The 27,199-nt window shown below is 34.4% G+C and overlaps 1 protein-coding gene and 1 pseudogene across 3 annotated transcripts in view; both read right to left on the reverse strand.

The window, feature by feature from the left end:
* Window positions 1-890: 890 nt before the first annotated feature.
* The window catches only part of LOC102870797 (mortality factor 4-like protein 1-like), a 31,701-nt gene continuing 5,392 nt past the window's right edge, over window positions 891-27,199 (reverse strand). Inside the window, exons 2-13 of one of the 3 annotated variants that reach the window (XM_006888253.1) lie at window positions 22,148-22,194; window positions 20,347-20,414; window positions 16,520-16,636; window positions 15,064-15,150; window positions 14,425-14,505; window positions 8,796-8,821; window positions 8,042-8,130; window positions 7,051-7,152; window positions 5,454-5,542; window positions 4,811-4,983; window positions 4,475-4,559; window positions 891-1,650 (exon numbers count right to left, since the gene is read on the reverse strand). In XM_006888253.1, the coding sequence (XP_006888315.1) occupies window positions 1,566-1,650; window positions 4,475-4,559; window positions 4,811-4,983; window positions 5,454-5,542; window positions 7,051-7,152; window positions 8,042-8,130; window positions 8,796-8,821; window positions 14,425-14,505; window positions 15,064-15,150; window positions 16,520-16,636; window positions 20,347-20,414; window positions 22,148-22,194 (1,049 nt within the window). In that variant the 3' untranslated portion in view covers window positions 891-1,565. The remainder of the gene's footprint in view (window positions 1,651-4,474; window positions 4,560-4,810; window positions 4,984-5,453; window positions 5,543-7,050; window positions 7,153-8,041; window positions 8,131-8,795; window positions 8,822-14,424; window positions 14,506-15,063; window positions 15,151-16,519; window positions 16,637-20,346; window positions 20,415-22,147; window positions 22,195-27,199) is intronic. The other 2 variants (XM_006888254.1, XM_006888255.1) reach the window with 2 other exon arrangements.
* LOC102848124 lies at window positions 11,759-12,851 on the reverse strand (annotated as a pseudogene).

Consider the following 27,199-nt stretch of genomic DNA (forward strand, 5'->3'; position numbering starts at 1 on the left):
GATGCGGGGAGAAGGGTGCAACAATGAATGAATGGAATTCCAAAATCTCTGTAGATGTTCATTGAAATGAAAAATAAACAAACTAAATTAAAATACCTAACTAGTGTGCAAGTGATGGATATTATATTTTCATCCTGTGCAGGTACATTAATCAAACCCAATCCATGCAGCTAGATGCTATAGCTATAGACTAATAAATTCACACACTTGTGGTAAAAGCTTTATAAAATAAAAAGCAAAGGTGATGCAGGAGGGAAAGAGTAAATGTTAGAACACTAACAATGTGAGCTGCAGTCACTAACCTTCAAAAATCCAGAGCAAATTCTACTGCCTTCCTTTGATTATCTTGTATTCCCTTTCTACTGCTATAGGTTCTGCCACCTGAACTTACCTGTTTTGCTTCAACTGTTAATATCATAAACTCAATCCAAGTTCAGAATACTCTGGTACCCCATCAAAGCAAGAATACTGTCCCATAAAATAGTCCATAGCAGACTGCAGTTTGTAACTTAACTTTAAAGGTAAACTCATTTGACTTTCTGTTTCAAATAAAACAGAAAACAAATGTACATCAATTTTGTTTTGAAGGTTAACAAATACCTATAAAATGGTTTAGAATTATCAATCACTGACCACAAACAGGAAAAATATTCCTAAATGTCCCAAATTACTCACATTTGGAGAAAATAAAGAAAAACCGTGCGTGAACCTCAAATCTCTAAGCAACAATCAAGGAACTAAACTGACAAAAAGAACTAGACGCAGCACTAGGAACTTTAGCCAAGTTTCTAATTTCCTAAAGACCAGACACTGAAACATTTATCTGAAAATTCACTGTTTTCTGACGTATGCCATAGGTTTTTATAATGCATCCACACAAGCACAATGCACTTTTAAATTTAAAAGAAAAAATTTATTGAAGACCTGAAAAACAATTCCTAAAAGATCAACTTGTCCAGAAACTGTAGCTACACAATGCATTGCGTCTATCTTGTTAATAAAACGTGCATTAGACACAAATACAAAAACCATGAAACAAGCCACCATTCTTCAATCTGAGCAAGGATAAAATGCCTAAGGAACAACATAGATGACTTGCAAAGGATGGGCTCTTTAAGCACCATTTTAAAAAAAAGAGAGAGAGAGAGAGAGAGCGCACAAATGGATGAGTGTGTTCAGTTATATACACTGAATTGAACCTTTGGCACTAGGAATCAGAGCATTTTGTCATATAGCATTAACACATATTATAAAAGTGCGTAGTGTCAAAGGAATAGAACCACCAGCATTCAAAAGCAGCTTTGTCAACTAGGCAATAAAACGCTCTACAGCATGTCTTTCCATTGTCCATCATTGAATACACTGGCAGCAAATTAAAAAAAAGCAAAGAAATAAAGGAGCTATATACCAACCCCTTTTATTTTCTCTGTTTAAAATCAAACAGAAAACATACATCAATTTTGTTATATGCTAACATTTTCAAAGTACATCATTTGTACAAGAGAAGGACTAAGAACAAAAATGTGTTTACAGAGTTCCAAATATATAAGCAAGTGTTAGCAGTCTCACACAGCTTTCCGATGATACTCAGGGGGAGCCACTTCATAATCACTGGCACTAAACAAAGCGGCAGAATTCTTTGCCAGGTACCTAAAAACAAAATGTTATTACAAAAGTAATTATATCTTGATCAATACTCATACATAATGCCACACTTAAAAATACTTTCCTAAAATATAAAAAAGCAATTACAGCAAGTATATTATAACCACAGAATAAAAAAAAATCCAGTTATTCCTATTGCAAAACAAGGCTAAGGAATATGACATCAAAGTTGAGGGCCCCAGGTGGCACACAACTTTTAATGTTCAGTTACTTGAGAAAAGGTTAGCAGCCCAAAAAGCACCTTGGAAGACAAGCCTGACAGCCTGCCTCTGAAAAGGCACCATCTTGAAAAGCCCATGGAATTCTACTCTACATACATGGAGTTCCCCTGAGTAATAATCAATTCAGTGTTAACTAACAACCTGGTTCTTCACAGAAAGCATCATAAGGATGGAACCCTGATGGCCTAGTCTATAATCTACAGAGTTGCAATGCTAACCCAGAAAACACCATGACTCCAGCCATCAGAGTTAAATCAAAATCCCAGGTCCAGATCTTGAATTCTCTTTAAGAAATAAAAATTTTATTGGCAGCATTATCCTGAATAATATTAAAGCTATTTTCCTTTAGTGCATTGATACTCTTATACAGAGATTTCCAGAAATTTCAAGTTTAAACTTGAAGGCAATTCCTTGGCATCAAAACATTTTAGCATCCTAAGGGATCTGAAATGTCTAGTTGAGAATGAAGTACTTTAATTTTAAGAAACTGAGCCCAATAGTCTTACAGCCATTAAGTCAAACTGACTCATAGCTGACTCTCTACTGGTTTTCTAGAGGCAGTAAATGACAAGAAAGAAAACTTCCTCTTTTTCTCTCATAGAGCTACTGGTTGATTCCAACTGCCAGAGTCTTCTACTTTCCTGGGTCAGCACAACAATTCCCTACAGACTACACTACCAGAGCTCACCAGCACTCTAGAGGTAGCCATTTAAACACCCATGTCTATGCAGCAATTTAAAATTTTAATTAAAAATTTACGTGCTATGCGGCAATTTAAAATTTTAATTAAAAATTTACGTGCCTATGTTAAAAATTCAAACTGACCAAAAAAAAAAAAAAGAGAAAAATGTGCAAAACCAGTATCATGCTGAGAAAAGGGCACACTGTTAAGGATGTATTTTTCAAGCATTCAAAACATTAATTCAAACAATATTTTTGTGCATAAATAAAGGGAATCATAGCACTCTTTTTAACTTGGTATTTTTTTTCTATTAACAAAAATATGGTCATCTACTGATAGATGACCCTTTTAATAGCTACTTGGTTATGTTTACAGCACTGAAGTCTATCGGGGAGAGAAAAGTCTAAAAGTATTATATTTTAGGGCATTACTTTTATCGTAGGGGTGTGCAATGAGGGTTGCAGAGTAGATTATATTTGGGGGTAGGGGGTGGGATTTGGGGAGGTGGTGCGGGGAGAAGGGTGCAACAATGAATGAATGGAATTCCAAAATCTCTGTAGATGTTCATTGAAATGAAAAATAAACAACCTAAATTTAAAATAAGTAAGTACAAATTAAAAAAAAATCAGTACAACTCACAACTCATTGCCAATGATGTCAGAATCAAACCATCATTGACCCTCTGTCAAGTTTTCAGAGACTATAAACTGCACAAGAATAGTGTTCCTCTTTCTTCCTCAAAGCAGTTGGTAGATTCAAACCACCAGCCTTTGGGCTAGCAGACCAACTCCTTACCCAGCACACCAATAGAGCTTTTGGTTTTAGTACAGTAATCCAATAAAAAATCAACGATATGAGACCAACATGTCAACAAGTAAAGGAGACTGGGAATCTAGAGTACTGGAAATAAACAGCCAAATAATAGTAACAAAGAACATTCACACAAAATTTCTATAAAAAAATTAAGATTCTAATTTGCTATGCAAACATGTTCACTGAAAACACACTTTTTAAAAGATTTAAAATTTCACTATTAAATATGTTTGAAAATTTTTATCCAGTTAAATATTTCTACAGGATTAAGTTCTCAGTAATACAAAGTTCAAAGGGTAAATATATTTAATTTGTATTGCTAAAATAGCATCCAAAAAGTTGTACCAGCTGCTTTCTCTCCACAATGACAAATATTTTAATCCATCTGACAAGATACATTTTATTAAAATGTTGATCTGTTCTAATACTCTATTGCCATCTCTAAAATTTCTCGTGTGAATTAACAAACGTAACAAATATTCCTACATGTCTTATTTTTAAGGGTTATTTTTTCACCAGTTTTAATTTTTTACAGTCTAATTTATTAATCCATCTCTATTATTATTTTTAGAAAGATCATTTTCATAATGAAAACTGTATAAAATACTATCTCACCTTTTTTGTCTATTTTATTAGCAATTACAGACAAAAAGTTTTGACTCATTTAAAAATATTATGACAGTATATGAGAAATAATGTTTTCCTTCCAAATAAGTAGCCAGTTGTTCCCTTAACACTGTCAAGGAAAAAGGAAAAAAAATTTTTCAATCCCACACAGACCCAAACTCACTGCCACTAAGTTGGTGCCAACTCACAGTCACCTCTACCACCAGGTTTCTGAGTGTGGAAATCTCAATCAAGGGAGACTGACCATCTTTCCCTCAAGAATTCAAAAGCACAGCCTTTTGGTTAGGAGCACAATGTACAAAGGACTACACCACGAGAGCTCCCAAACATAAATATTCCTTCATTTTCCTGTTACACTGATATGCCCATCTATAACATTTCCATATCTCAATCTCTCTACCACACTCAGGTATTTAAGTATACTGTATTTACTTCATGTTTCTCTTTTAAGCATATAGAAACTTACTTTAGGAAATCGTGAAGATAGTTCAGTAATAAAGCAAGGCTCTTCTCATCCAGAGGTGTATAGGCCAACATTGCTCCAATTCGCACTGTTTGAACAGAAGAATTAGGTCAAAATTCTACCTCAGTAACACTGAAACCACATTTCAGTTATTTAAGTAAATAAAACCATTGATTCTGTTAAATACATATTCTGACACTCTATTTTGAAAAATTTTGGTAATTAACATTTTACAAAATGTCTAATTTAGAAAATATCTTCTTCATTTAACTAAGGGAGGATTATGACTTATTAAAGGAAAGGAAAAAAGTCTTGATTTTGTTTTAAAAATGTAGTTACCAAATAATCTCAGTAGATGTGGTGCTCCATAAACCTGGGACATGGGTGCATCAGGGTGATCTGCAAGGATTTCTGCATACTGAGGTCTCTCAAATTTGTAGAGAAGTTGAGTGCCCAACATTACATTGAAGTATTCTTTTATTCCAGCCACAACTTCATTGACAGCATATTCCCTAATAAGTGAGAGAAATTTTATTTTCTTAAAATACTTTTTAAAGCTTATCAATAGAGGCAGGGAAAAAAATCAGTAAAAAAGACATTAAGGCTGAACTACGGACAACAGAAAACTGCTGAGCTGTAACAGAGTATTTAAGTAATTTAATAAAGTTACATGAAGTAACTTTAAAATTATGCTAAACCAAAGGACAGTAAAACTGCACCCTTAATTTAAGAAGCATTTCTGTATTTTTAAATACAGATATAAGAAGCATTAACATGAAAGTTTCAATTATGCCTTGTGGCTTACAAAGTCCAAAATATAAAGTTCTTTAGAGTTTGCCTATCAACTCTATCAAAGAAAATGAAATTTTAAAAATATTTCTGTTGGCATTAATTTTCAGACCACAAATTTCAGATAACTAATTTGCTACTAAAAACTCTTTTTTTTTCTACTAAAAACTCTTAAAAACGTCTCTATTCTTACTTGTTATCTGTGTTTCCCCGAGATTTCTTGTAATTTGCATAATCTTCAAGAATGGAATCCACATTCTTCTTGGCAGGAAGATAAAACAGCTATGAAAACAAAAACACACTTGAATACTAGTATTCTGTTTAAAGAAAAATGACATTATAAACGATTTACTAAACTCAAAGCTCAAATTCTTTATAGTCAAGCTAGAACCAACTCATAAATGACCCTCCACTGGTTTTGAGAAGCAGTAAATAGTTATGGAATCTCCTACCCACACTTAAAACACAGCTAATGCAACTGAAGAACTGAACATTTAATAGTCAAAATGTGGCTAGTGGATACTCCTTTAGACTGTACTGTTCTAAAGACTAGCCAGCCATCTACTGGACACATACACTTACTATATATGGAATATTAAAAAAACAAGTATGAACTTGCCTCCATGAATACTGGTATCATTTATGATAATGTCAAGACCTTGTCCAAAGTCAGTTATATATTTTATTTCATAATGACATTTAAGCAAAATTTACAGCCCAAGATATATTTCTTCTACTAAACGTAGACACTAAAACACAAAAAGGCTAATTAACTATTCTAAGGTCAGAGACTGGTGCTAGAAACAACATGTAAATCCTGGAAATCTTGGTAATTTAACTCCAGACTCATAAAGGATCCAATGACTATATTATGTATGACCAAAATATGTCCCTTATGGCTCTTAATTTTCCATAATCTTCACTTGTCTATTACAAGAAACGTATTCATTGTCCTATAGAAATATTTTTTGACTTGGCTAGTTAAACATGTTCCTCAGAGGAGCTCTGGTGTCCTAGTGGCAAGAAGCTCCACTGTAATCATGAAGGAATACAAGGCCACCAGCTGCTCCACAGAAGAAGGATGGGCAATCTCATCCCATGCGATTAACTGCCTCTAAAACCCTGGAGGATCAACTATGGGTTGGTTCCAACTCTATGGTACTCAACATCAACAACTGTATGAATATTTTCTGTAAACTAGCGATTTGAATGAGGTGAAGGTTCTTTGTGGGGCCATGATTACTTTGCAAGAGGTGCTATGTACTTCCTATTGCATCCTATTACCAAGGACATATATTTAAACAATGCTATTGATGAGTGTGTACACTCACTGTCATCTTGACACATTTACTATAAAGTTCTACAAAAATCTCTGACCTGAAGGCTGAGCAGTCATAATCATTACCTATTATCCACCATTTGATCAGCAGTCTTCAAATAATAATCATTCCTTTGGCATTAACCAGAATTCCCTCATAGATCAGAAACTCTGTCCCTGACTATAATAAAGACAGGGAAACACAAACTTAGCTTTATCAATTTTCAGAATAATAAACGGAGCTTTGCCTTTGTTATAAATTCTCAGACCTCTTCTTTATAGAGGCTATGTTTTTTCTACTTCTCGTCATCTTTCCTGATGGTTCAAGTCTTCTGTCACTGAATTAAAATAGTACTAGTCAAATCTTAAAATTCAAGTCTGTGACATTCTTACTAGGAACTTTTTTAAAAAGGGGGGAGTACTATGGCATGAAAGAACATGAACTTTACAAATAACAAAGCTTCCAAATCACCTGTTTTTGCCTAGTAATTAAGTCCCAATCATCAACAAGCCATGGTTTCAGTTCTTCTGGAATCTTCACTTTAACTTCAACTCTGTTCATGAATGTTTCCTCCTAAACAGAAAAAGGCTAGTATAAATTTCTATCTTTTCTCATTCACTAGTTTTTTCTCAACTCTAAAAGTGTTAATTTATTCTTTATAAGTAGTCAACTGTACTGTAAGAATTGTTACTTCAAAAATTTTAAATGAGAAGACTACATAATTTGGCCACTACAATGAAAAAGAAAAGTCTACATTTAGTATATTTTCAAGTGAAAGCAATAATCCTTTAAAAAATTTCCTCTTCTTGTTGGAAAACAAAATCATCCTAACTTCACACATTTTAAATTTTCTTTTTTACCCAAATGACTACCCTGAAACACGTAAAAAGCAGGGGGAAAGTATGGATTGCTGCCAAAACTAGTAGCTGTCAAAGGTGCCTAACTTTCAGAAAAACTACTAGTTTAAAAGAAATTGTTTTCCAAGTTAAACACCAGAAATGGGTTTTTCAAATGTATAACTTGTAACACTATAAATTTAACAATAAACCAGAAGATATTCTGTCAAACTACTACACCCACACAAGTACATGTAATTGAAAGGCTTCGTGATTTTTTTCTTTTTAATGATTTATTAAGTTACCAAAGTGAACTAAATAATTTAAAATGTGACTTAATAGGTCTAAGCCAGTCAGACATTAAAAAATTTATTTAGGCGTATATGTCAAGTTATCTAATAATGAATTGGGAAGGAAATTTCCTACCACAAAAAAGTTAAGATACAAATACTCTATACTGTCCTTTGGTGGGGTGTCCAGGGAGGGGAAGAATAAAATTTTAGTTGTTAAGCATGCTACCAACACAATTTCTAGAAACAAAAATTTTATGATTACCATTAGTCCTGTAGCCTATGTCTGAAACTAAAAGTTCTAACATAAGATTCACAATTTCAAGGAAAACTCACATTTTCAACAGTAGGATCTACACGAGCCCTTTTCTTCCGAGGAGGCTGAGGAGTCTCACTGGTACTGCCACCATCTCCATTTCCTGGTGCTATAAAAAAATGCACGGGGGACAGACACAATGATCCTTCTTCTTAGCTCATTAATTAAATTCTTTAAAGAGAACAGTTCTCACCAACTTTTATTATAAAGCAACAGTATTACGTTCCAGTTATTAAAAATCATCTTAGTACTGGGGTGAGGGTTGGGAGGGGAGAAAAGTGCAACAATGAATGAATGGAAATCCAAAGTCTCTGTAAATTTTTACTGAAATTAATAATAAATTTAAATAAAACAAACCAAAAAAATCATCTTAGAACTCATTAACACTGAAGATAAAAACAAATGCCAAGTTTCTCCACGGTAAAAAAAATCATGAGTCAGATCTCTGTTAAATGTATAACAATGCTAGTAAACTAATTATTTTAAATCATCAGTAATTTATTTTTATTATTATTATTATTATGTGCGTGTACCGTCAAATCAGATCTGACTGGTACAGGAGATTGCCCCTCCTTCCCCAGCAGAGCATCTGGTGGATTCGAACCATGCACCTCTGGGATTGTAGTTGCAATTTCTTGCCACTAGGCCACCAGAGCTCCCCAAATCATCAGTAATTTAAGATAATAAATCTTTAGTTTTCCAATTGAACAATAATTTTTTCAATGTAAATATCATAAAAGCAAAATAATTTTTAAAGGGAAAAAAAGGTCTTACTTTTTTGTTTGTTCTTTTTTGTTTTCCTAGAAGGAAAGAAAGAGAATGATTAAAAAGTCGACTTTATTTCAATTCTTTTACTAGGGTGATATTACTGAGAAATAGTATCTTTGATAAAACAAACCCAATGCCATTCAGTCGCATCTCACATACAACAACTTTCCATCTTTTCTCCTTTGGAGCATCTGCAGATCTGTATTGCCCACCTTTTAACCAGCAGTCTGGCACCTTATACACACCACACCACTAGATACTGAGGGGGGCGACTAAATTTCCACTAACTACTTCTGTACAATAGAAAAATAAACCAAGAATACTTCAGGGGACTTTTGTTTGAGGTTATGAATAATAATCATTAATTATTACATGAAAAAAATTTATTTCCAAGTTTAAAAATTTTTCCCTCAATTACTTTATACTTTCATTATTCAATTATAAACTATATCAGTTTCATTTTCCATTCCATTCTTCTAGTCCTAACAGTTTCACTTTAAACCAAAACTATATTCCTTTTTTACTATCACACACACTACTCTCCTACATATTAGAAGAACCAAAACTGGCCATTTCCTTCCTATTTGCCGCTGTTATGTGTCAAAACCGGCCCATACCTGACCCCTCCAGTGGGCTTTCAGATGTAGTCAATTGGCCATTTCCCCACCCTTCTCCCGCTGAGCAGCTGGTGGCCTCAAACCTTAGAGCTTCCAGGATTACAGTGCAGCTTTTTGCCACTAGGCAAGATACGTGGTTATCATGTAATATTAATTAACTCCTATCCATTCATCTAATGTCAGACAAAAATTTATATTCTTTTTAGGTTAAATAGTTCTATAATAGAACCAAGGGTTTACAAAGCCCGTAACTATGAATTATCTTCACACAAATTCAACTCACTGCTATTAAATTAGAACTGACTCACAGCTAAATCTCTGGCGGATTTTTCAGAGGCTGCAAATTGCACTGAGGACACTGTTCATCTATCTTCTGTGGAGCAGCAAATGGATTTAAACAGCTCACCTTTTAACTGGCAGCATAATTCCCTAGCTACTAAGGAACCAGAGTTCCCTTTAATTCTTGTAAGACATGATATAAACATTTTAATAGCTTTACTTCCACAACTTTAAATATCAACAAATATTAATTCAGTATCATCTTTCAGTTTGGAGCTTACTTTCAAACTCTCATTTATATTTGATAGTAACAGTAATTTAACAGCTTGAACACATTTTTTGCCCAAGATAGTTTTAATACAATTTTTTTAAGATAGGTTTTTCCTGTTTTGGTGTTTTTTTGTTTGTTTGTTTTATTATTTTGTGTGCGTGTACCGTCAAATCAGATCCAACTGGTACAGGAGGAGATTTTTCCTCCTTCTCCAGCAGAGCATCTGGAGGATTTGAACCACGTACCTCTAGGATTGCAGTGCAGCTTCTTGCCACTAGGCCACCAGAGCTCGCCAATTTTAATACAATTTAAAAAAAAAACCACTGGGCAACACTCTCATGCTAGAACAAGCAATCAACTTAACTTGTATATACTCTCAACAATACATGGGAGTCAAGAGTAACCAAAGAGTTCTTACTCTCTCACCATGTACCACAAAAAACTGACAAGTGATCTCCCCTCTAAATTCCTGGTTCAACGCATATTCCTATTTCTCAACACCACTGACAGCATATTATAGTTAAAACATAAGCGGTTATATTCAATTTGCTTTAAAGAATGACTAAAGTCCAAAGCCAGTCTTTAAGGAAATTCATTAAGTTAAAATACAGCCACAGTGGCTAAAATGGCCAATAAATATGTATTCATTATTCGTTCAAAAATAGTTAAGTATCTAGCATTAAGGACTTAAGATTTCAATAAACTGAAGGTGTAGCTGGTTTATATACTTTAAACAGAAGTATTTCTATTCATGCATATTCAAAATAAGAGTAATTATCCATCCCAAGATACAGAATCAGAATAACTGAAGATTAAAATCACAATAAAACCTAGAACTTTAAAAAAATATTTTAAAATTCACTAGATCCAGACCACTTGATATTTTTACTTTAAAAGAAAAGATAACCTAATATAACAAGCTGATACAGAACAAGAAGGAAGACATAATTATATATTAGTAAATGAAAGAAAAGCCAGTTTCTTTTTAAATGTCTACCTAAAAAATTAAAAATAATTTAAATAGCTCTCCTACTCTATTAGAGAATAGCAATATTTAAAATTAAATTATGGCCTTTTAACACTCATTGTGATCTTTTTTTCTTTAGTGATTACAGTTTATTCAAACGTAACTGAGTATTACAAAATCAAGAAGCTAATTATAATTGTGGCACACGTTATTTTTACAATGCACACAAAACTATTGTTCATGAATGTCTCAAGATCCATAGCACCCATAAATACTTAAACTTTTCTTTGGAAAAATCTAGTCCTCATTTCTTGGTTAAAAATCATGACATCAATTAGTTATTTTAAAATATCTCTGTAGGAAAAAATATACCAGAAATCACAGATTGTTTTTTATCCCTCTAGGATTCTAACTCATGTAGATGCTTCTGAGAGTTATCTAAAGCATTTGAACGATTTAATCTTAATAAATTCAAAACATGAAAATAAGATCACAGGATATGAAGAACAGAAGAAAAATCAGTTTTATGGTATTCACAGTTTAGTTTTAATTCCATGAATACAAACATGACACGTAGACATTCAGCCACTTATCCTGCAAAACAATATGCCAAGATCAACCTTGGAACACTTAGAAAAATCAAAATGATAAAGTATATTCCTCATACTTCCTTAGCCTTTTTGCTAAATACTCGAAGACCACTGCATATAAATGCACAAATGGGAACCTGTCACTCATCAAATCAAATGGTGAGCTACTGATGAAGCAGTAAGATATTCTTCCTGACTTGAAAATTAAAGCGCTCCAGGTAAAAATACATTATTACCCACATGTGCTATCGTTGTATTTTGTGCAAAGTCCAAAGGCAAAGGTTGCTTCTGGTTTCATGAATTATCAGAGATAGCCTGTGTGGCTGACTTATCACAGGTCTTTTGTTCTTCTTTCCTGAGAAATCTTTTAGCTTCTTTTGGAGGAGGCATATGAATTGGTTTCCATGGAATTGGATTATAAAATGCTGGTTCTGGGTAGGAATTTCCACTGTAAAAGCCTGTAAGTTTTCCACTGGCATAACCACAGCTCTTTGCAGCTGGACAAGGTTTCTTTTTTGCATTTTCCAATGATTCCTTAAATTTTTTTTCTGCTATTTCCTCTTTTTCTTTTAACTCAGCTTGCTTTTGCTTTTCTTTTTCCTTTTCTTTCTTCTTCTTTTTATAATCTTCAGCATTTTTTTCTTTAGCCACTTGGTATTTTTCTCTTGCTTTTTCTTGCAAACGTTCTTTTTCTTGTTCCATAGCTGCTTTTTTCCTTCCATTTCTTTACTATCTATTGCTCCCTTCCTTTTCTGTTCTGTTCTTTCTTTTTCTGAACCCATTCCTCGAGCTTTTCTTCAGCAATTATTTTTCTTTTTTTCTCCTTCTTCCAGGTTTGGTTTTTTTTTTTTGTTTTCTAGTTGCTAATTTAATTCCTTTAGTGCTTTCTGTTGCAGTCAGTGCCGTTCTTTTTTCTTTGCCAACAAACCACACTTCCCATGGTGTCAGGCTACTTTCTAGAAAGTGCACTTGTTTCTGATCTTTTGGCGTATCTTCTGATGTAACATCACTGGCGCAGCCCTGTAAATCCATTTCTTTCAGGCCCACCTCCTTGGCCTCTGAGTCCACATCTTCTGCCTCGTTGTCACTGTCATCTTCCCCAAACAGGAAGCTCTGGTGACCATGGGGAGACAAAAGCGACATGTAATTGCTGTAGCTCAACGACAGCAACGCCGAGCCCACAGACTCTGCCACTACCTCCACTCCCTGGCCCCGGGTGCCCGCCATGAGGAGCGCTAAGGAGTCGGAGGAATGCCGAGCCCTGGGCCTGCCACCCCCAGAAAGCCGTGTGCTGTGAGAAGGGGAAGAAGGGGCAGCTGCCGGCCTCACAGCCCACATCTCCTGTGATCTTTTCAAGATATAACTTTTCCCTCAGAAAGGATGGGATAGTTTGCTTAAACAATAACAAGATAATCTTGAAAAATCTCTGCAACAATGAATGGAAATCCAAAGTCTGTAAATTTTCATTGAAATTAATTATAGTAAAAAAAACAAAAATAAAAACAAGATAATCTTGAAAAACCTTGTCATACTTACTGACAAGAAAGGTCCTAGAGATTCAGGAACCTTCAAAAAACTAAGTGGAAAATGTGGGCTTTACTTCATGTATTTATTAATTTTTATGTATTTATGAACTATTCTAGAGGAAACTGCATAAACCACCACATTCAAGCATAAGTAAGTTAACACAACACCAGCTTACCTTATTACTATACCACCTTTTAGTACATGGTTAGAATTGCTAACAAATATACTGCATTACTAATAAAATCCATTACAATTTTTCAATATGAGAAAATAGATGCAATTTCATGGATAGAGGGACAGGTGAGTAAAGAAAATGCGAAAGATCCAGTGTGAAAAAAATAATGAATATGACTTTTGTAAGCAAACCACTAAAAAGTAAAAATATTTTTTAAAAAAAAAGTTGCAAATGCAACAATGAATGATTAGAATCCCTAAGTCTCTGTAAACTTTCATTAAAATTAATTTTTAAAAAAAGAAACTTGCTTTATGTTAAGCCTTATGGAAAATTGCCTCTAGCAAACAGAAACCAGGAGCAGAGTCTTCAAGTGTGTGAATCAGGGAGCAGTCTTCAAATATTAACACATTCAATCTTTACCCTTATCAATTGATCATTTTCTTACCCAACAAGAAGTAGAAGAGCTCCAAATGCTTCAAAACACAAAATTAACTTAATTTACTAACAATTTACTTTTCAAAAAGCCAAATTCATAATGCTAAAAGGAACAAAATGTAAATATTCCATCACTTTGAAAAGCACATAAACACAGACCTTTAACCTAAGTGTAAGGTTTTTAAAGTATTTTCATGAAAATTGTATCTTATTTTTCTGTATTATTAATACTTACTGAGAATATTTATTAAGTACTTTTACACCTTTCAGGTATATAAGACCGAGACTTGGATGATTCATGTATACTCATGATTCCCACATTCTAGGCTTATTACCAACATGTCCAAGATATTCTAAAATCTAAAGCATTAATAGTATAATTTTAGGAAGGAGGTACCTATAAGAAGCCAAAACACTCACATATTCTTAACATGGATTTTAAGAATGGAAGGAGCTGCTAGTGAGAAAATGATTATCTATTTATCACAATCCTGAAAAAATGCAAATCTTCAAAACGTCCAATTGACGATTCAGTACTATTTCTGTAGGTGGAACACACTATATGCACACACACACAAAATTTAAAAGACACTATGGTAAGAAACTTTAACTAAAAAAAAAAGAGTAATGTCTCCTCAATGACTTTTACTAATTATATTCAAGAGTGGATTGAATTCTCACTGACATTATGACAAGATCTACCATTCTGCTTGGTTTTCATTTTTAATAAACTCTAACACCTGATATGAACATCAAGTTTGATAGACTTCTTACACTTCAACATTCTTCTGCTGCAGACCAGATGTCTTCTTTCCTGGGGCAGCTCCTCTCATTTTCCCCTCTGCATACTGCTCCCTTCAAAAATAATTATAATAAAAATCATCATAAAATTAATACTTAAAAAATAAATTGAATCTTCTTGATTTTATCTAGGAATCTGTATTCAAATTGAAGATGGTGAAAAAAGTTACAAGTTATGGGGTCCTCTCATGTGTCTACATAGTCTAGTACAAATTTTTGCATCAAAAGAGATGATTTATAAAATTCAAATTCAAAAAGAAGAGCAAAGGTCTAATAAAAAAATTAAATAGTTAACAATTTTCAAAAGCATCCCAGCTCCCTGTTCTCAGTTCTAATACTTGATATGTACTGCTGTTGTAAGGTGCTGCTGAATGGACTCTCAATTCATAGCAACCCTATGTACAAGAGATGGAAACCCTGGCCAATCCTGCACCATCCTCATAGTCTCCCAAGTACTTAAATCCACTGTTGTCACTGTGTTACTTCAATATTTTATCTAGCAACTAACACAGCAACCGAGTTATCAAGAACCATTTTAAAAACAAGCAGCAAGTGACATGATTCCATTCATTCTATATCCAAAAAGGAATTTATCTTATTAAGCAAACTTACTGATTGGCTTTCTGAAGTTCTCTCTGTTTCTGCAGATTGGTGTCCACGTATTTGAGCACTCTGCTTTCTGGAACCCATTCATCCCAGCTGAAAAAGAGTTAAAACATCATCCAAAAATATTTTCATTACTACTGTAAGATAATAATTTTTTAGAGTGTCAAGAGGATTTCTAGAAGAAGAAAGACTTTAGGTTTCTCTAAAATTATTTGAAGAACTAGTACTACAAAATTAAATCTAATGAAGTTCTAGTCTTACGAAAAATGGAAAATTTATTCCCAGAAACAGAATTTTATTACTATTCAAATAATTTTTTAGAAATGCCACAGAATGTTACTAAATTTAACAAAGTTACATAAATTTAAACCCTATATAATGAGCCCTATAGAATGAAAACACCCTCAAGATTTTTAAATGCCAAAACAAGCTCAAGAACCAAAACACTCAGTATTTTTAAAATCTAAAACTAACTGGCTAGTGTCAAAATTAAAGTGCTTTAACTCTGTTCCCTGGTTTCATCTTTAAAATGAGGACAGCATGACCTATTCGCATAAGACTGCTGTAAGAAATAAATGATAAACATAAAATACATTAAAATACCAGACACATTAAGCAAACACTTGAAGATATGTCAAACCTAGTAGGTCTATATTATATAATGCTCAATCACCCTCTAGTTGAATGCTGCTAAGTGTATAAAGTATTACAATAATTTACTGAACTACAGGTTTTCAGTCCCTAGATTATGAATGCCCTCTATTTTTGACTCTGCCCTTTAATTTGTACCTAAGCTGGACTAGTTAGGTACAGTGCATATCTAATATTAGTCAAATGTTTGTCTTAGTACACAATGAACCTTTCTACACCTAGAAAGTTTAAAAACCATTTTGGATCTATTAAAATATCTTTAACATAATACAGTAATTAATAATGCTTTGATGCTCACTGCAAAGTATTTGTTATTATGAACATACCTTGAATTTTAAAAAGACTTTAAAAGTTTGTAAGCAAGTTGGATATTTATAACCCAGGGGCTGCCTATATTCAATTTTATATATTTATTCATTCATAAACAAATATACTAACTTCCAAAACTGACCACAAGGCTGGCTCTCTAAACATCAGAAGGTAGAACTCCTGCCCTAAAATATTTAGTTGCTAAAGCATCTTGGCACTACTAAAAGCTCCCTCAAAACGAGATGTCCCATGGTAATTTTGGTTTGGTTTTTTGTAAAGGGAGAAGAAAAGCATCTCTAAAGGAATGCTCAACTTTTCGTGCAAAGTAAACCTTTCTCCTGCTGATGGAGCTCCTTTAGTGACACAATTTAGATGTATCTTCAAAGTAACCTTTAATGATTTCCCACCTTTGACCTCTTATATAAGATAACCAAAAAGAAAAAAAAAATAAAAGGCAATCTTCAATATAATTTCCTAGAGAAAACTTTAAACATGCATTTACCTAGAGGTCAGGAGGGGGTGGTGTACTGAGGGAGCTCCTTCAGGAACAGGAAAAAGGGCTACAATATCCTCACGTGTCTTCAAAGTTTTTTCAGAGCGCCTGGGCCTCACAGCACTTCTGATACAGACAGCACAGTACAAAGTAATCTCAGTAACTAGGTGCAGAATTTAGCTTAAGCTTTAAGATTTACTTTAATATGGAATGTTTAAATGTCTGTGTCAACAAATTCCAATTTTTTCAAAAAAAAATTATATATATTCAGTATCTTTAGAAAAAAGTATACATATTAACTAAAGTTTAAGAAAATTATAATTTGGGGTTTTGAGTTTTGCTATGTAATTTGGGGGGAGGTTAATTATTTTAAGTTATCTTACAAACCAATTTTCAAAAATGAGGATCTCATTCATAGACCTATTCCAATTTTCCTTAACCCAAGGGGAGCTGGCCAAATATTTTAATAAGGCTCCTTTTTTTAAGAACCTTGAAAATACTCCCTCTGATGTCAAACTTCATTACAGGCAGTCCCTGGGTTACAAACCTGACTTGGTTCAAACCAGTCATGAGTCAATCCCTATGAAAACCAACTAAAAATTCAAGGTACATACAACAGTAATAACAAGTGAGTGACACTTTGCAACATCAAAGATAATTTCGTATTTCTGAGAGTATTTGTTAAATGTTGCTTTATACCTAAAAAGGTACACCATACACAGACATGAGACTGACATTACATATCAACTGTACCTGTTAAAAAGCATACAAATTCAACGTAAAGACAGAATTAAGACTAGAACTCATTTGTAATCTGGGGACTGCCTGTAAATGCTCCGAAATACATCTAAAAAGCACCGCAAACAAAAGACCAAATCACTGTTAAGTTTTTTCTACATATCAGAAGTTTAAAATTTTTCCTAACCCAAAGGAAAATGAATGACAATATCCTCTGTCCTAGATAGGACTATTAACTATAACAGTAGTTTTAAATAAACTTTTGTTATTTAAGCAAAAAAAAAAATTTTCAAGTTATTTCAAAAGTAGTTTGTGATCAATTCCCAAAGTCATAATAATCCATGGGAACAACTTAAAACACAAAATTAAATCACCACACTGCGTAATTTGAATAATTAACTGCTCTCTCTTTCAAAATTGCCTTAAGTGCCTTCTAAGAATTTAAATTCCATTTTTTTGAACTACAAATATTCATCTTCACCACAAGTTATCTTTAAATATAGTATTCCTCAATACATCTACAAAGATAATAAACATCTTTAATATTCAGTATTGTTGTTTCAAATTCTTTTCCCAAAGAGTAATTCATAAATTAGATAAAAAAAATAACACTAATCCACATATTGTTTACTTTCATACACTAGACCAAATACTTATTTTGAAACTGTAAGAAGAAAATGCAAGTAGTACTTGGTACTGTCACAATTTCAAATTACAAATGTCCCTTAAAATCCAGTTTTTGAACTCTTTATTTGCTTGTAATTTTATACAAAATAGCTACTACACAAGCCTGAGATATAAATAGGACTGTTCCTTGTTTTGTAGAATTTGAAGTCAGTCAGAACATAGGGTCAGATAATCTTTAGTCTGCCTTACGTTAGTGCAAGAAAGAACTCTGGTGGTACAATGATTAAAGAATTTGATGGGTGCAAACCAAAAAGTTTACAATTGGAACAAACCATGGGAGAAAGATGTAGCAATTTGCTTCCATAAAGAGTGCAGCCTAAGCTTTATCTGGGTATTCACTAAGTATCATTTTATAAACTATTACATCTAATACAAGATTAAATAAACGGTTTTAAAGTTTTATTTAGTAGTAAAAAAATCTAATAAAGGAAGCAGGAGATCAATTTGTCTAGACATTACCATGAATTTAGTTTTAATACTAGAATTCCATTTAAAACTGGTTTACTTCTTTCTACCTACATCCATCAAGTTGACTCTGACTCCCTGTACCCCTCCATCAGGTTTCTAAGGCTGTAAATCTTTATGGCAGGACAGAATGTCTCTCTCCCATGGAGGGCTGATGGCTACATACTCCTAATCTTTCAATTGCCAGCTCAACACACAAAGCACTCTGACACTAGAGCTCTTCAGTTTACTTCTAAAAGACAACCTTTACCTCCATTATGTTCCCAGTTTCTCAACATTAAAAACCTAAGCAGGTTACTTCGAGTTATTCATATTACTTGTTATTACACTTTACTGCTCATGACTGGGGGTTGGGGAAGAAGTCACAAGTGGTCAGGATGTACTTTTACATATTTTCAATTTCTATCTACTTACGCTAGAGAATGCTCTGGTGGCTTACTGGTTAAGGCATTGTGCTGTCAACCCAAAGACATGTGGTTCAAATCCACAGCTGCTCTCTGGGCGAAGGAATGACAGTGTGATTTACTGCCTCTGAAAGCCCACTTGGAGGGTCAGCTATGAGTCAGTTCAAACTCAATGGTACATAACAATGTGAATGAAGGATCCCTGGTGGTGCTCAGTTGCTAACCAAAAGGTCAATGGCTCAAATACACCATGAAAAAATTTAGCAGTCGGCTTCCTTAAAGATTCAGTTTTAAGGGAGCTCTGGCGGCCTAGTGGCAAGAAGCTGCACTGCAGCCAGAAGGTATGTGGTTCGAATCCACCAGATGCTCTGCTACAGAAGGAAGGCCAATCTCCTCCTATGCTAGTCAGATCCAATTTAATGGTACACAACAAGAAAAAAAAATTTTTTTAAATAAAAAAGACTACATTTTAGAAACCTTCTGTGGCCAATTCTCCTTTGTTCTACAAGGTCACTGTGAGTTGGAATTAACAAAACAGGTCTGGTAATGGGTGTTAATGAACTGGTATTTTTTTAATGGCTAGAAACATATGGCATGTGAAAAATAAAATAACAAAGAAAATGAACTGTGTTAGTCAGCTGGATAGAGTACTAAACAAAACTAAAAAACAGGATCAGTAAATTACACAGAGACGTTTTCTTCACATCCAAGAGTAATCAAATCAGAAGGTACAGCTCACAGGATGAACTAGGTAGGTACCAGTCTAACTCTAGTGGTAAAGCCTAGAAAACAATTCCTTAAACAATCACATTACTTGCAGTGTCATCTTAGAACAACAACAAAAATTTATTTTAAACAAAAAAAAAATTTTAATAAAAGTGATTCAAGATCTTTCATAGTAAAAAATTACAAACTATTCAACTACAGCCAACAAAAGTAAGGCCTGGGTAAATGACTGGATGTGGTATTTGTGGGCCCTGAAGTAAAAACTCATCACTGAGGAAGAGTGTCATTGGTTGGATTTTTTATTTTTACAGTATGCTCAACCTATGTGATACTGACAAAAACATACTAACTCTCAAGAGGTAGAAATGCTGGTAACTGACTTAAATGGCCATATTTTCTAAAGTTCAGAAAAGGAGCTTGAAATATTCTATCAAATCTTTTTTCTTAGGTAGAGGAAGTTAACTACTCTGAGTACAACTGCTTGAAATAATGTACATAATCACTAAGTTTGTGTTAATTAGGCCAGAAAATTCACCTGCCCTTAATGTACCAAAACCAGAGTGGTGTGCTCACTTGCCACTCAACATTCAACCTGGAAAGTTTGTTAGACATTATATATTTGACCAAAAAAAATCAAATCTATTTCAATTAAGCAGCTGAATATCTCATCACTATTAGTTTCATTATACTGCAAATGCTTATCTTTTTATTGTTACATATATTAAAATGGTTTAAGAATTAAGACACATATACTTGTGTCTATCTGACAAGCTACCATAAATATAACAGTTACTGGTTTAAAGATCTAATACTCACTTTTTATTCCAACCACTGTAATGTATAAAGTATTTCACTTGTTTGTCCTTTATGGCAACCTTTACACACTGAAATAAAGAACAAATTCACTTAGAAACAGAACTTTAAAAAGAGAGAGGAAGAAACCATGTGAGTTATACCTGGAAAATTTGGAAGTATTCAATATTTCACTCTGTACTTTTTATGGTGGCCAAAATGAAGACAAAAGACAACTCTTCAAGACACTAACTATATAACTTTCCAAATTAGCCAAAAAAGCTGAAACATAGTATTAAAGATCAACCTAAGCCTTAGCTCAAAGAAAATCTGACAAAAGCTATTGCACATGGGGTCTAGAAGCCTAGCTTACTATAGTTAGTTTTCTTGAAAAGCAAATAGAGCTAAAGAAAATAGTTAAACTACCTTGTAAAAACTTCCATTAGCTTGTAAAAGACAATTAAGTGACATGCTACAGAAAATTAGTTTAAATAACTAAGAAATTAAAAACATGTTCTTTAAAACAAGGAGAACCACCATTACAAAAATACAATTTAAAAAATTATATACTATAATCTTTTACTACCAACAAAAAACCTAAGTAGGGGGAAAAATATCCAGGGATATAAATGTCCAGTAGAATTTATAATTTACTTATAACTTTCATAAGAAGTGCATCATTAGAATTTACATACACACTTCAAGCTGTTGACTCCAAATTCACTTAGAATTTTAAAAAACACATAGATGTGTTTATTACAAATGTGGAAATGGTTATTTGCTAACACTCTCTGATTAAAACAAGCTTGGAAGCAGGAGTGGCATCCACTTTCGAAATAGCTTGCCTCCAGAAACTCTATGAACTTGAAGAAACATAAGTTGTACAAGTGCTCAGGTCTTTCGTTCACAGGGTCACTATGAGTTGTCTACAACTCGACGGCATTTACCACCACCAACAGAGAGAGAGCTCTGTGGGCCTCATGGACAGAAAGTTATGCTACCAAGCCAAAGGTAGGTGATTTTAATCTGCGGCCCTCAGGCCTGGTTTTAACTGTTTTGGTCAAACATCCTTCTAAGTGGTATAGCACTAGTCTGTCCATTTGCTGTACAGAGGTAACTCATGGTTGCTGTGATGCTGAACACTGTGACACTGATGCATCAAATGTGATAATGGTTACCCATAATGTCTGGTGGAGTTCCCCAATTAGAACAAGCTTGGAAGCAGGAGTGGCATCCACTTGCTAAAGAACTTGCTTCCGGAAACTATGAACTTGGAGAAATAAAAGTTATACAAGTGTTCAGCTCTTTCCTTCATAGTGTCGCTGTAAGTCGGCTACAACTTGATGGCACTTAACAACTTGATAATTAACAAAACTTTAACAAATACACTATTTCAATAGATTAAGTGTCCTACCAAGAAAGTACATAAAAATTTTTAATTCAACAAAATGTTTTGCCAAAGAATTGGTAGTTAAATGTCCTCATTTTAAATGTTACCCTTTACGTTTAAAACTACCATTCTTAGTGTTGATGAAAAAGAACTTAACAATGTTTTCTCACAAATTATTTATTCCCATAAACAACTAATCTAGCACTTTCAGTTACTCATTCTAACCAGTAACATAGATGAATGGCAAGATTAGAAGAGCAGCAGCAATGTTTTATTTGACCCACTAAAGCAAGTAATGAGAAACTCAAAAAAGACAAAACAAAATTTTAAAAGAACAAATCTTTTGCTGAAGCAACAAAACACCGAAATCACTATTAGGTTAGATCCAAGTAGAAATCATTCTGGCAACTTCTCAAAGGAAAATAGGTTTCCCACCTTGGCTTCATAAAGAAGAGGCCCATGAAAGCACAGCACTCGCTCACCTGTAAAATTGAAAAAGTACAGGGTTAACTGAAATTCTCCCTTTATGTATAAGGAATTTTAGGAGAGAGGCACACTCCTATAGTCCTTCTATTTGTTAGCTATGTACAGATCAGTATTTCAACTGATGTGAGTCACAAAAAACCCAATTTAGAATGCTAATCTATTTAAAATAAAACTATCACATCACCCGCTAAGGAAACTAGCAAATCTCTAAAAGCTACGTGTGTAGGAAGATTTGCTTTCGGTCCCTCCACAAAATATAAATGCTTCTCCATACAGGTTATTAAGACTTAACCTCCACCTAAATACCTTACCTTCAACTTTCACTGATGAAACTAAGTAAAACAGTCTATTTTTTTAAAAAGAAGTCTCACTATTTCTTCAATGTGTTCAAAAGCTAGGTGGCTGCTTCTGTTGCTGAGGACCCCCTAGTAAGAAGAACTGATTCACAGCTGATTCTCCAAGGGGTTTTCAGAGGTAGTAAGTAGTAAGGCAGGATTTTTCTTGCATCTTTCTCCAGCAAAGCAGCAGATGGATTCAAACCACATACTTTTGGGTTTGGCATAAATGAACAAAAACCCTAACCTTTGTAATTTAAGTTTAATCTATCATTAAAACTTGCAAGACTAGAGGTCTGATGGACTAGTGGCAAGAAGCTGCGTTGCAATCCTGAAGGCCCGCAGTTTGAATCCATCAGCTGTTTTGCTGGAAAAAGAGGGGAAATCTCCTCCTGTGCTAGCTGGATCCAATTCGAGGTACACAACAAAAATAAAAACAAACAAACAAAAACAAAGTTAAGTAAGCAGAAAAAAATAAGATCTAGAGGAAACAAAACATAGAAAATAGGCTGAGAATAGTTCATTGCAATTCCCCAAGGGATGTGGTTCAAATCCACTAAGATGCTCTGCTGGAGGTGGGGCACTCTCCTCCTGTGCCAGTTGGATCTGACTCAATGATACACAACAACAAAATACATTTTAAAAACAAAGACATTAAAAAAAATTTTCAAGGCTAAAAATGAAAAGAGCTAGAATCAAGAACTTACCTCTCCTTAAAAGTAAAAAGTATATTCTGCTAAATTTTAAGTCCTTTTCCCAAACTTACTCAAAAGAGAAATCTTACAGGCAGTCATTGGCAATTATCTGAGATCTGATACAGTGGAAATCCTTTGGCTGGGGAGAGATAAGCAGTCTCCTCCTAGATGTACAGCCTTGGAAACACAATGGAGAATGGCTATGATTCATAATTTGACTTAATGGCCACAGGTCTGGGTTTGTGGAAGAACTCTTAGAAGTAATTTTCAAAAGATTCAGAAGTAACAAAAGTACTCCAGAAGTCTGAGCTGACATCACTAACTTTTTTTTTTTTTTTTTGGTTTTTTTATTTTTTTTTACATCACTAACTTTTATCTTCCAAATTGAAACAGATTTATTAGCTAAAAACTGAACATTAAGCAATGTGTGTCACCATTTTCCAAGTTACTGATGCATGAAAGCAAAGGCAACAAATGGATGACCAGCACAGTACTACTTAAAAAAAGTGGGGACAGAGGTATACAAGAAATAGTCATTAGCAGACTTAATAAGGTAGAGAGGCATACAAACAGATGCACAGGTGAAAAGGAAAATAACTATATGCATAGATCTGGCAGGTATTTCTATAACCAATACATACTCATATCTGGCAGATGATATTATCTAAATTCCTATCAGTCTACACTGCAAATACATCCATGAATACAGCAGAATGAACAAAAAGCAAGTAAACTACAAATTTCTTAATCATAACCAAACACCCTGAGGGATGAGTTGCTGGTTTTGAGGTCATAAAATCCTAATCCTGGGGAACATATCGAGGTTAATGACTGTAACTTATCCACAAAAACAACGTTTTACATTCTACTTGGTGACTAGCAACAGGAGTCTTAAAAGCTTGCCTCTAAAGAACAAAGAATGAACATTCTGCTTGCACTTCCTTCAAGACAAATGTTTTGGCAGTCCATGGTATATTTAGCACTCTTCACTAATACAATTCAAAGACATCAACAGATAGGTGGAACACCCAGACTATGATCCTTAGTCACCCTTCCAATTTATAACAAAGCAAATCCCTATAATTCAACATTCAGGTATGGTGACCAGTATCAGTAGGGAGATACTAACTCCTTTGAATAACCAATCACACAAGATATAAATAGCAGTATTTGTCTAATGATACAGAAAGCAGGCAGAGGTAGAACAAAAAGATTAAGGGAATTAATAATTACTGGGAGAAGTGGAAAAATACAATGACATTGTGAATGAGATAGATATAAACATACATTACAAAATGAGTAACAAAAAAAAAACCCAATTTACTGTGTTATCTTCCACTCAAATCACAATAAATATTTCAGTAAATAACATTTCTTTGTTGCCTTTAAGTGATAAGGGAGTTCTTTCAGCTGGCTTAGAGGTTACAGAGTTGTGCTGCAAACCCAGAGTCTAGTGCTTCAAATCCTTCAACTGATCTAAGGGAGAAAGATGGGCAATCTCCTCTCATGTAATTTTTTTGGTTTGTGTTACATACTGTCAAGTTGGAACTGACTCATAGCTGATGCGCCAATAGATTTTCAGAGGTTACGGATTTACAGATACTAAATCCCAAACAATTTACAGTCTGTCAAAGCCCACTGGAAAGTCACCTTAGAGCTGGTTCCAACTCAATAGCAAGAAGTTTGCAGGGTTTTCTAAATGAAAAGTCTTACGAACTGACTAAAACATATACATAAATCTTTAACATAAAATCATCATCCCATGACAAATCTTATTAGCAGCATACGTTTTTCCAAAGGAAGTATTTATTCTACACCTTTGATGTACTTTTTCTGTTAGGAGAAAACAAAGATCTCTCCTCACTTAGGTTAGTGTCCAAAGACTACTAGGTCATTATATGAAAACGGAGTATGGTCACCAGATCACAAAATTAAGTATAATCATATCATTATCTAACTCCCAAATGCTAAGAATTATGTCCTAGCTAATATATAACCTTAACCATCACATCCAGCTTTACTGTCTGTTGCCAACACTGTGGTATTACTCAAGTAATATAGACAACTCTTAATGGGAAGCACAGATACAGTAACCCCCAAAATAAACTGTTTAAAAGGGATATATGATTGGGTATTATTGTCAATGACAGGAGTCCAGAATGATGGCTGAACAGTGGAGTGGACTTGGGGGGAAGGGGTTGTATAACAATGAAAGCGTTTTACTTTTCAAGGAGAAGAGTGAATTTTGGGGGGAGGCAGGGAGAAAACAATGAATAAATGGAAACCCTAACTCCTTGTATACTTTCATTAAAATTAATTTTTAAAAAAACCCAAAAACAAAAACAATACTTAAACAGTTATGAAGATGGCACATGATGAGAAAAAATCTTCTATTTATAAAGTTTCTGAGTCACAACTGATAATAACTGACAATATGCAGAACCTGAATTAAAGTGAAAACTGGTGACAGAGTAACCAAAGACTTTTTCAACAGTCCAGGGTTAAGAACTCAATGCCAACAGAACAAAAGCCAAAAGCAGTAAGGAACAAAGGACAGGCAAGACAAAAACAAAGAATTCAGAAAGATTCTGACAGCAGATGCATCACAAAAACAAGAAATGGAAGAAGAGGGAGTTTAGATGAATTCTGACTATGTTATCATGACTACAGCACAGCAAAGTAAGTAATCTAATAGTTAGGTATACATCTGGAGAGGAGAAGAAATGGGCTGAAATAATCAGTGAATATCACGAGCAATAAGGTAGAGAAATAGATTAGCCAGAGTGTTATACCTGGCTCTCTAATCTCATGCTCTAGGTTCATTTTGAAGTCATTCTAAAAATGGTCTATCATAGGGTGAGATGTTGTTTTTAACTCCTGCTTCCAAAAATTACTGCATTAAGGTTGATGATGCCTTATGACCTCTTATTTGGGTCTTCTCATATTTCTACTGAGAAGAGTATACGGAGCTACCTGAGGTACAAAAAGAGTACAACCAATTGTTTTCATGGCCACAGAAATATTAGTAATTGAGTAAAGAACACATCACTTTATCAAATGTGATTTCTCATACCTTCTACTACTCAAAATCTTTTGTCATCTTTTCAAGAATCAAACTACAAAGGAAACCCTATCCAATGCTTTCACCTCAAGGTGATGATGAGTTTACAATTCTCCATTTTCCCATTAGCTTGTGTTTCTTAAGAACATAATTCTCACATCAGCATCATCCAGCATCTTTATTTATAAGAATTTTTTTATTTTTTATTATTTTTTTGTGTGTATACCATCAAACCAGATCTGACTGGTACAGGAGGAGATTGTTCCTCCTTTTCCAGCAGAACATCTGGTGGATTCGAACCAAGTTCCTATGGGACTGCAATACAGCTTCTTGCCACTAGGCCACCAGAGCTGCCAATCATCCAGAATCTTAATCCCTAACAACAGGCTAGCTCAACTGTATCCTATCGGCAGGGAGCTCTGGTGGCTTAGTGACAAGAAGCTGCACTACAATAGGGAGGGCATGCGGTTCTCGGCTGCACAGCAATCTCCACTCATGCAAATTGCCTGTGAAATCCTGCCAGAGGACCAACTATGGGTTGGTTCTGACTCTGTAATACACAACATGGAAGATCAATTTCAGCGAAAAGCTGCCACTGTTCTTAAAACCAGACAAGAAACATTTTTTAAAAAATTACAAATGTCCGGCGCTGGCTGAAAATCGCCTGTGACTTCATCCATAGCCACTGGTGAGAGTCAGCGCCCAGAGCCATCAGGGGCTTTAAGCTCGTTGCCCACTGCTGTGGTGTGGACAGCTGAAACCTAGGCCCCGACAGGCACCTGGGGGGGAGGGGGTAACCCAGACTCTACTTCATGCCCTGCTGGAGAAGGAGGGGCAGTCTCCTGTACCAGTCAGATCCAATTTGACGGTGTACACACACACACACACACACACACACACACACACACAC

The sequence above is a fragment of the Elephantulus edwardii genome, unplaced genomic scaffold (genome assembly GCF_000299155.1).
Source record: "Elephantulus edwardii isolate Elephantulus edwardi_28Jun2011 unplaced genomic scaffold, EleEdw1.0 scaffold00066, whole genome shotgun sequence".
NCBI classification, from domain to species: Eukaryota; Metazoa; Chordata; class Mammalia; order Macroscelidea; family Macroscelididae; genus Elephantulus; species Elephantulus edwardii.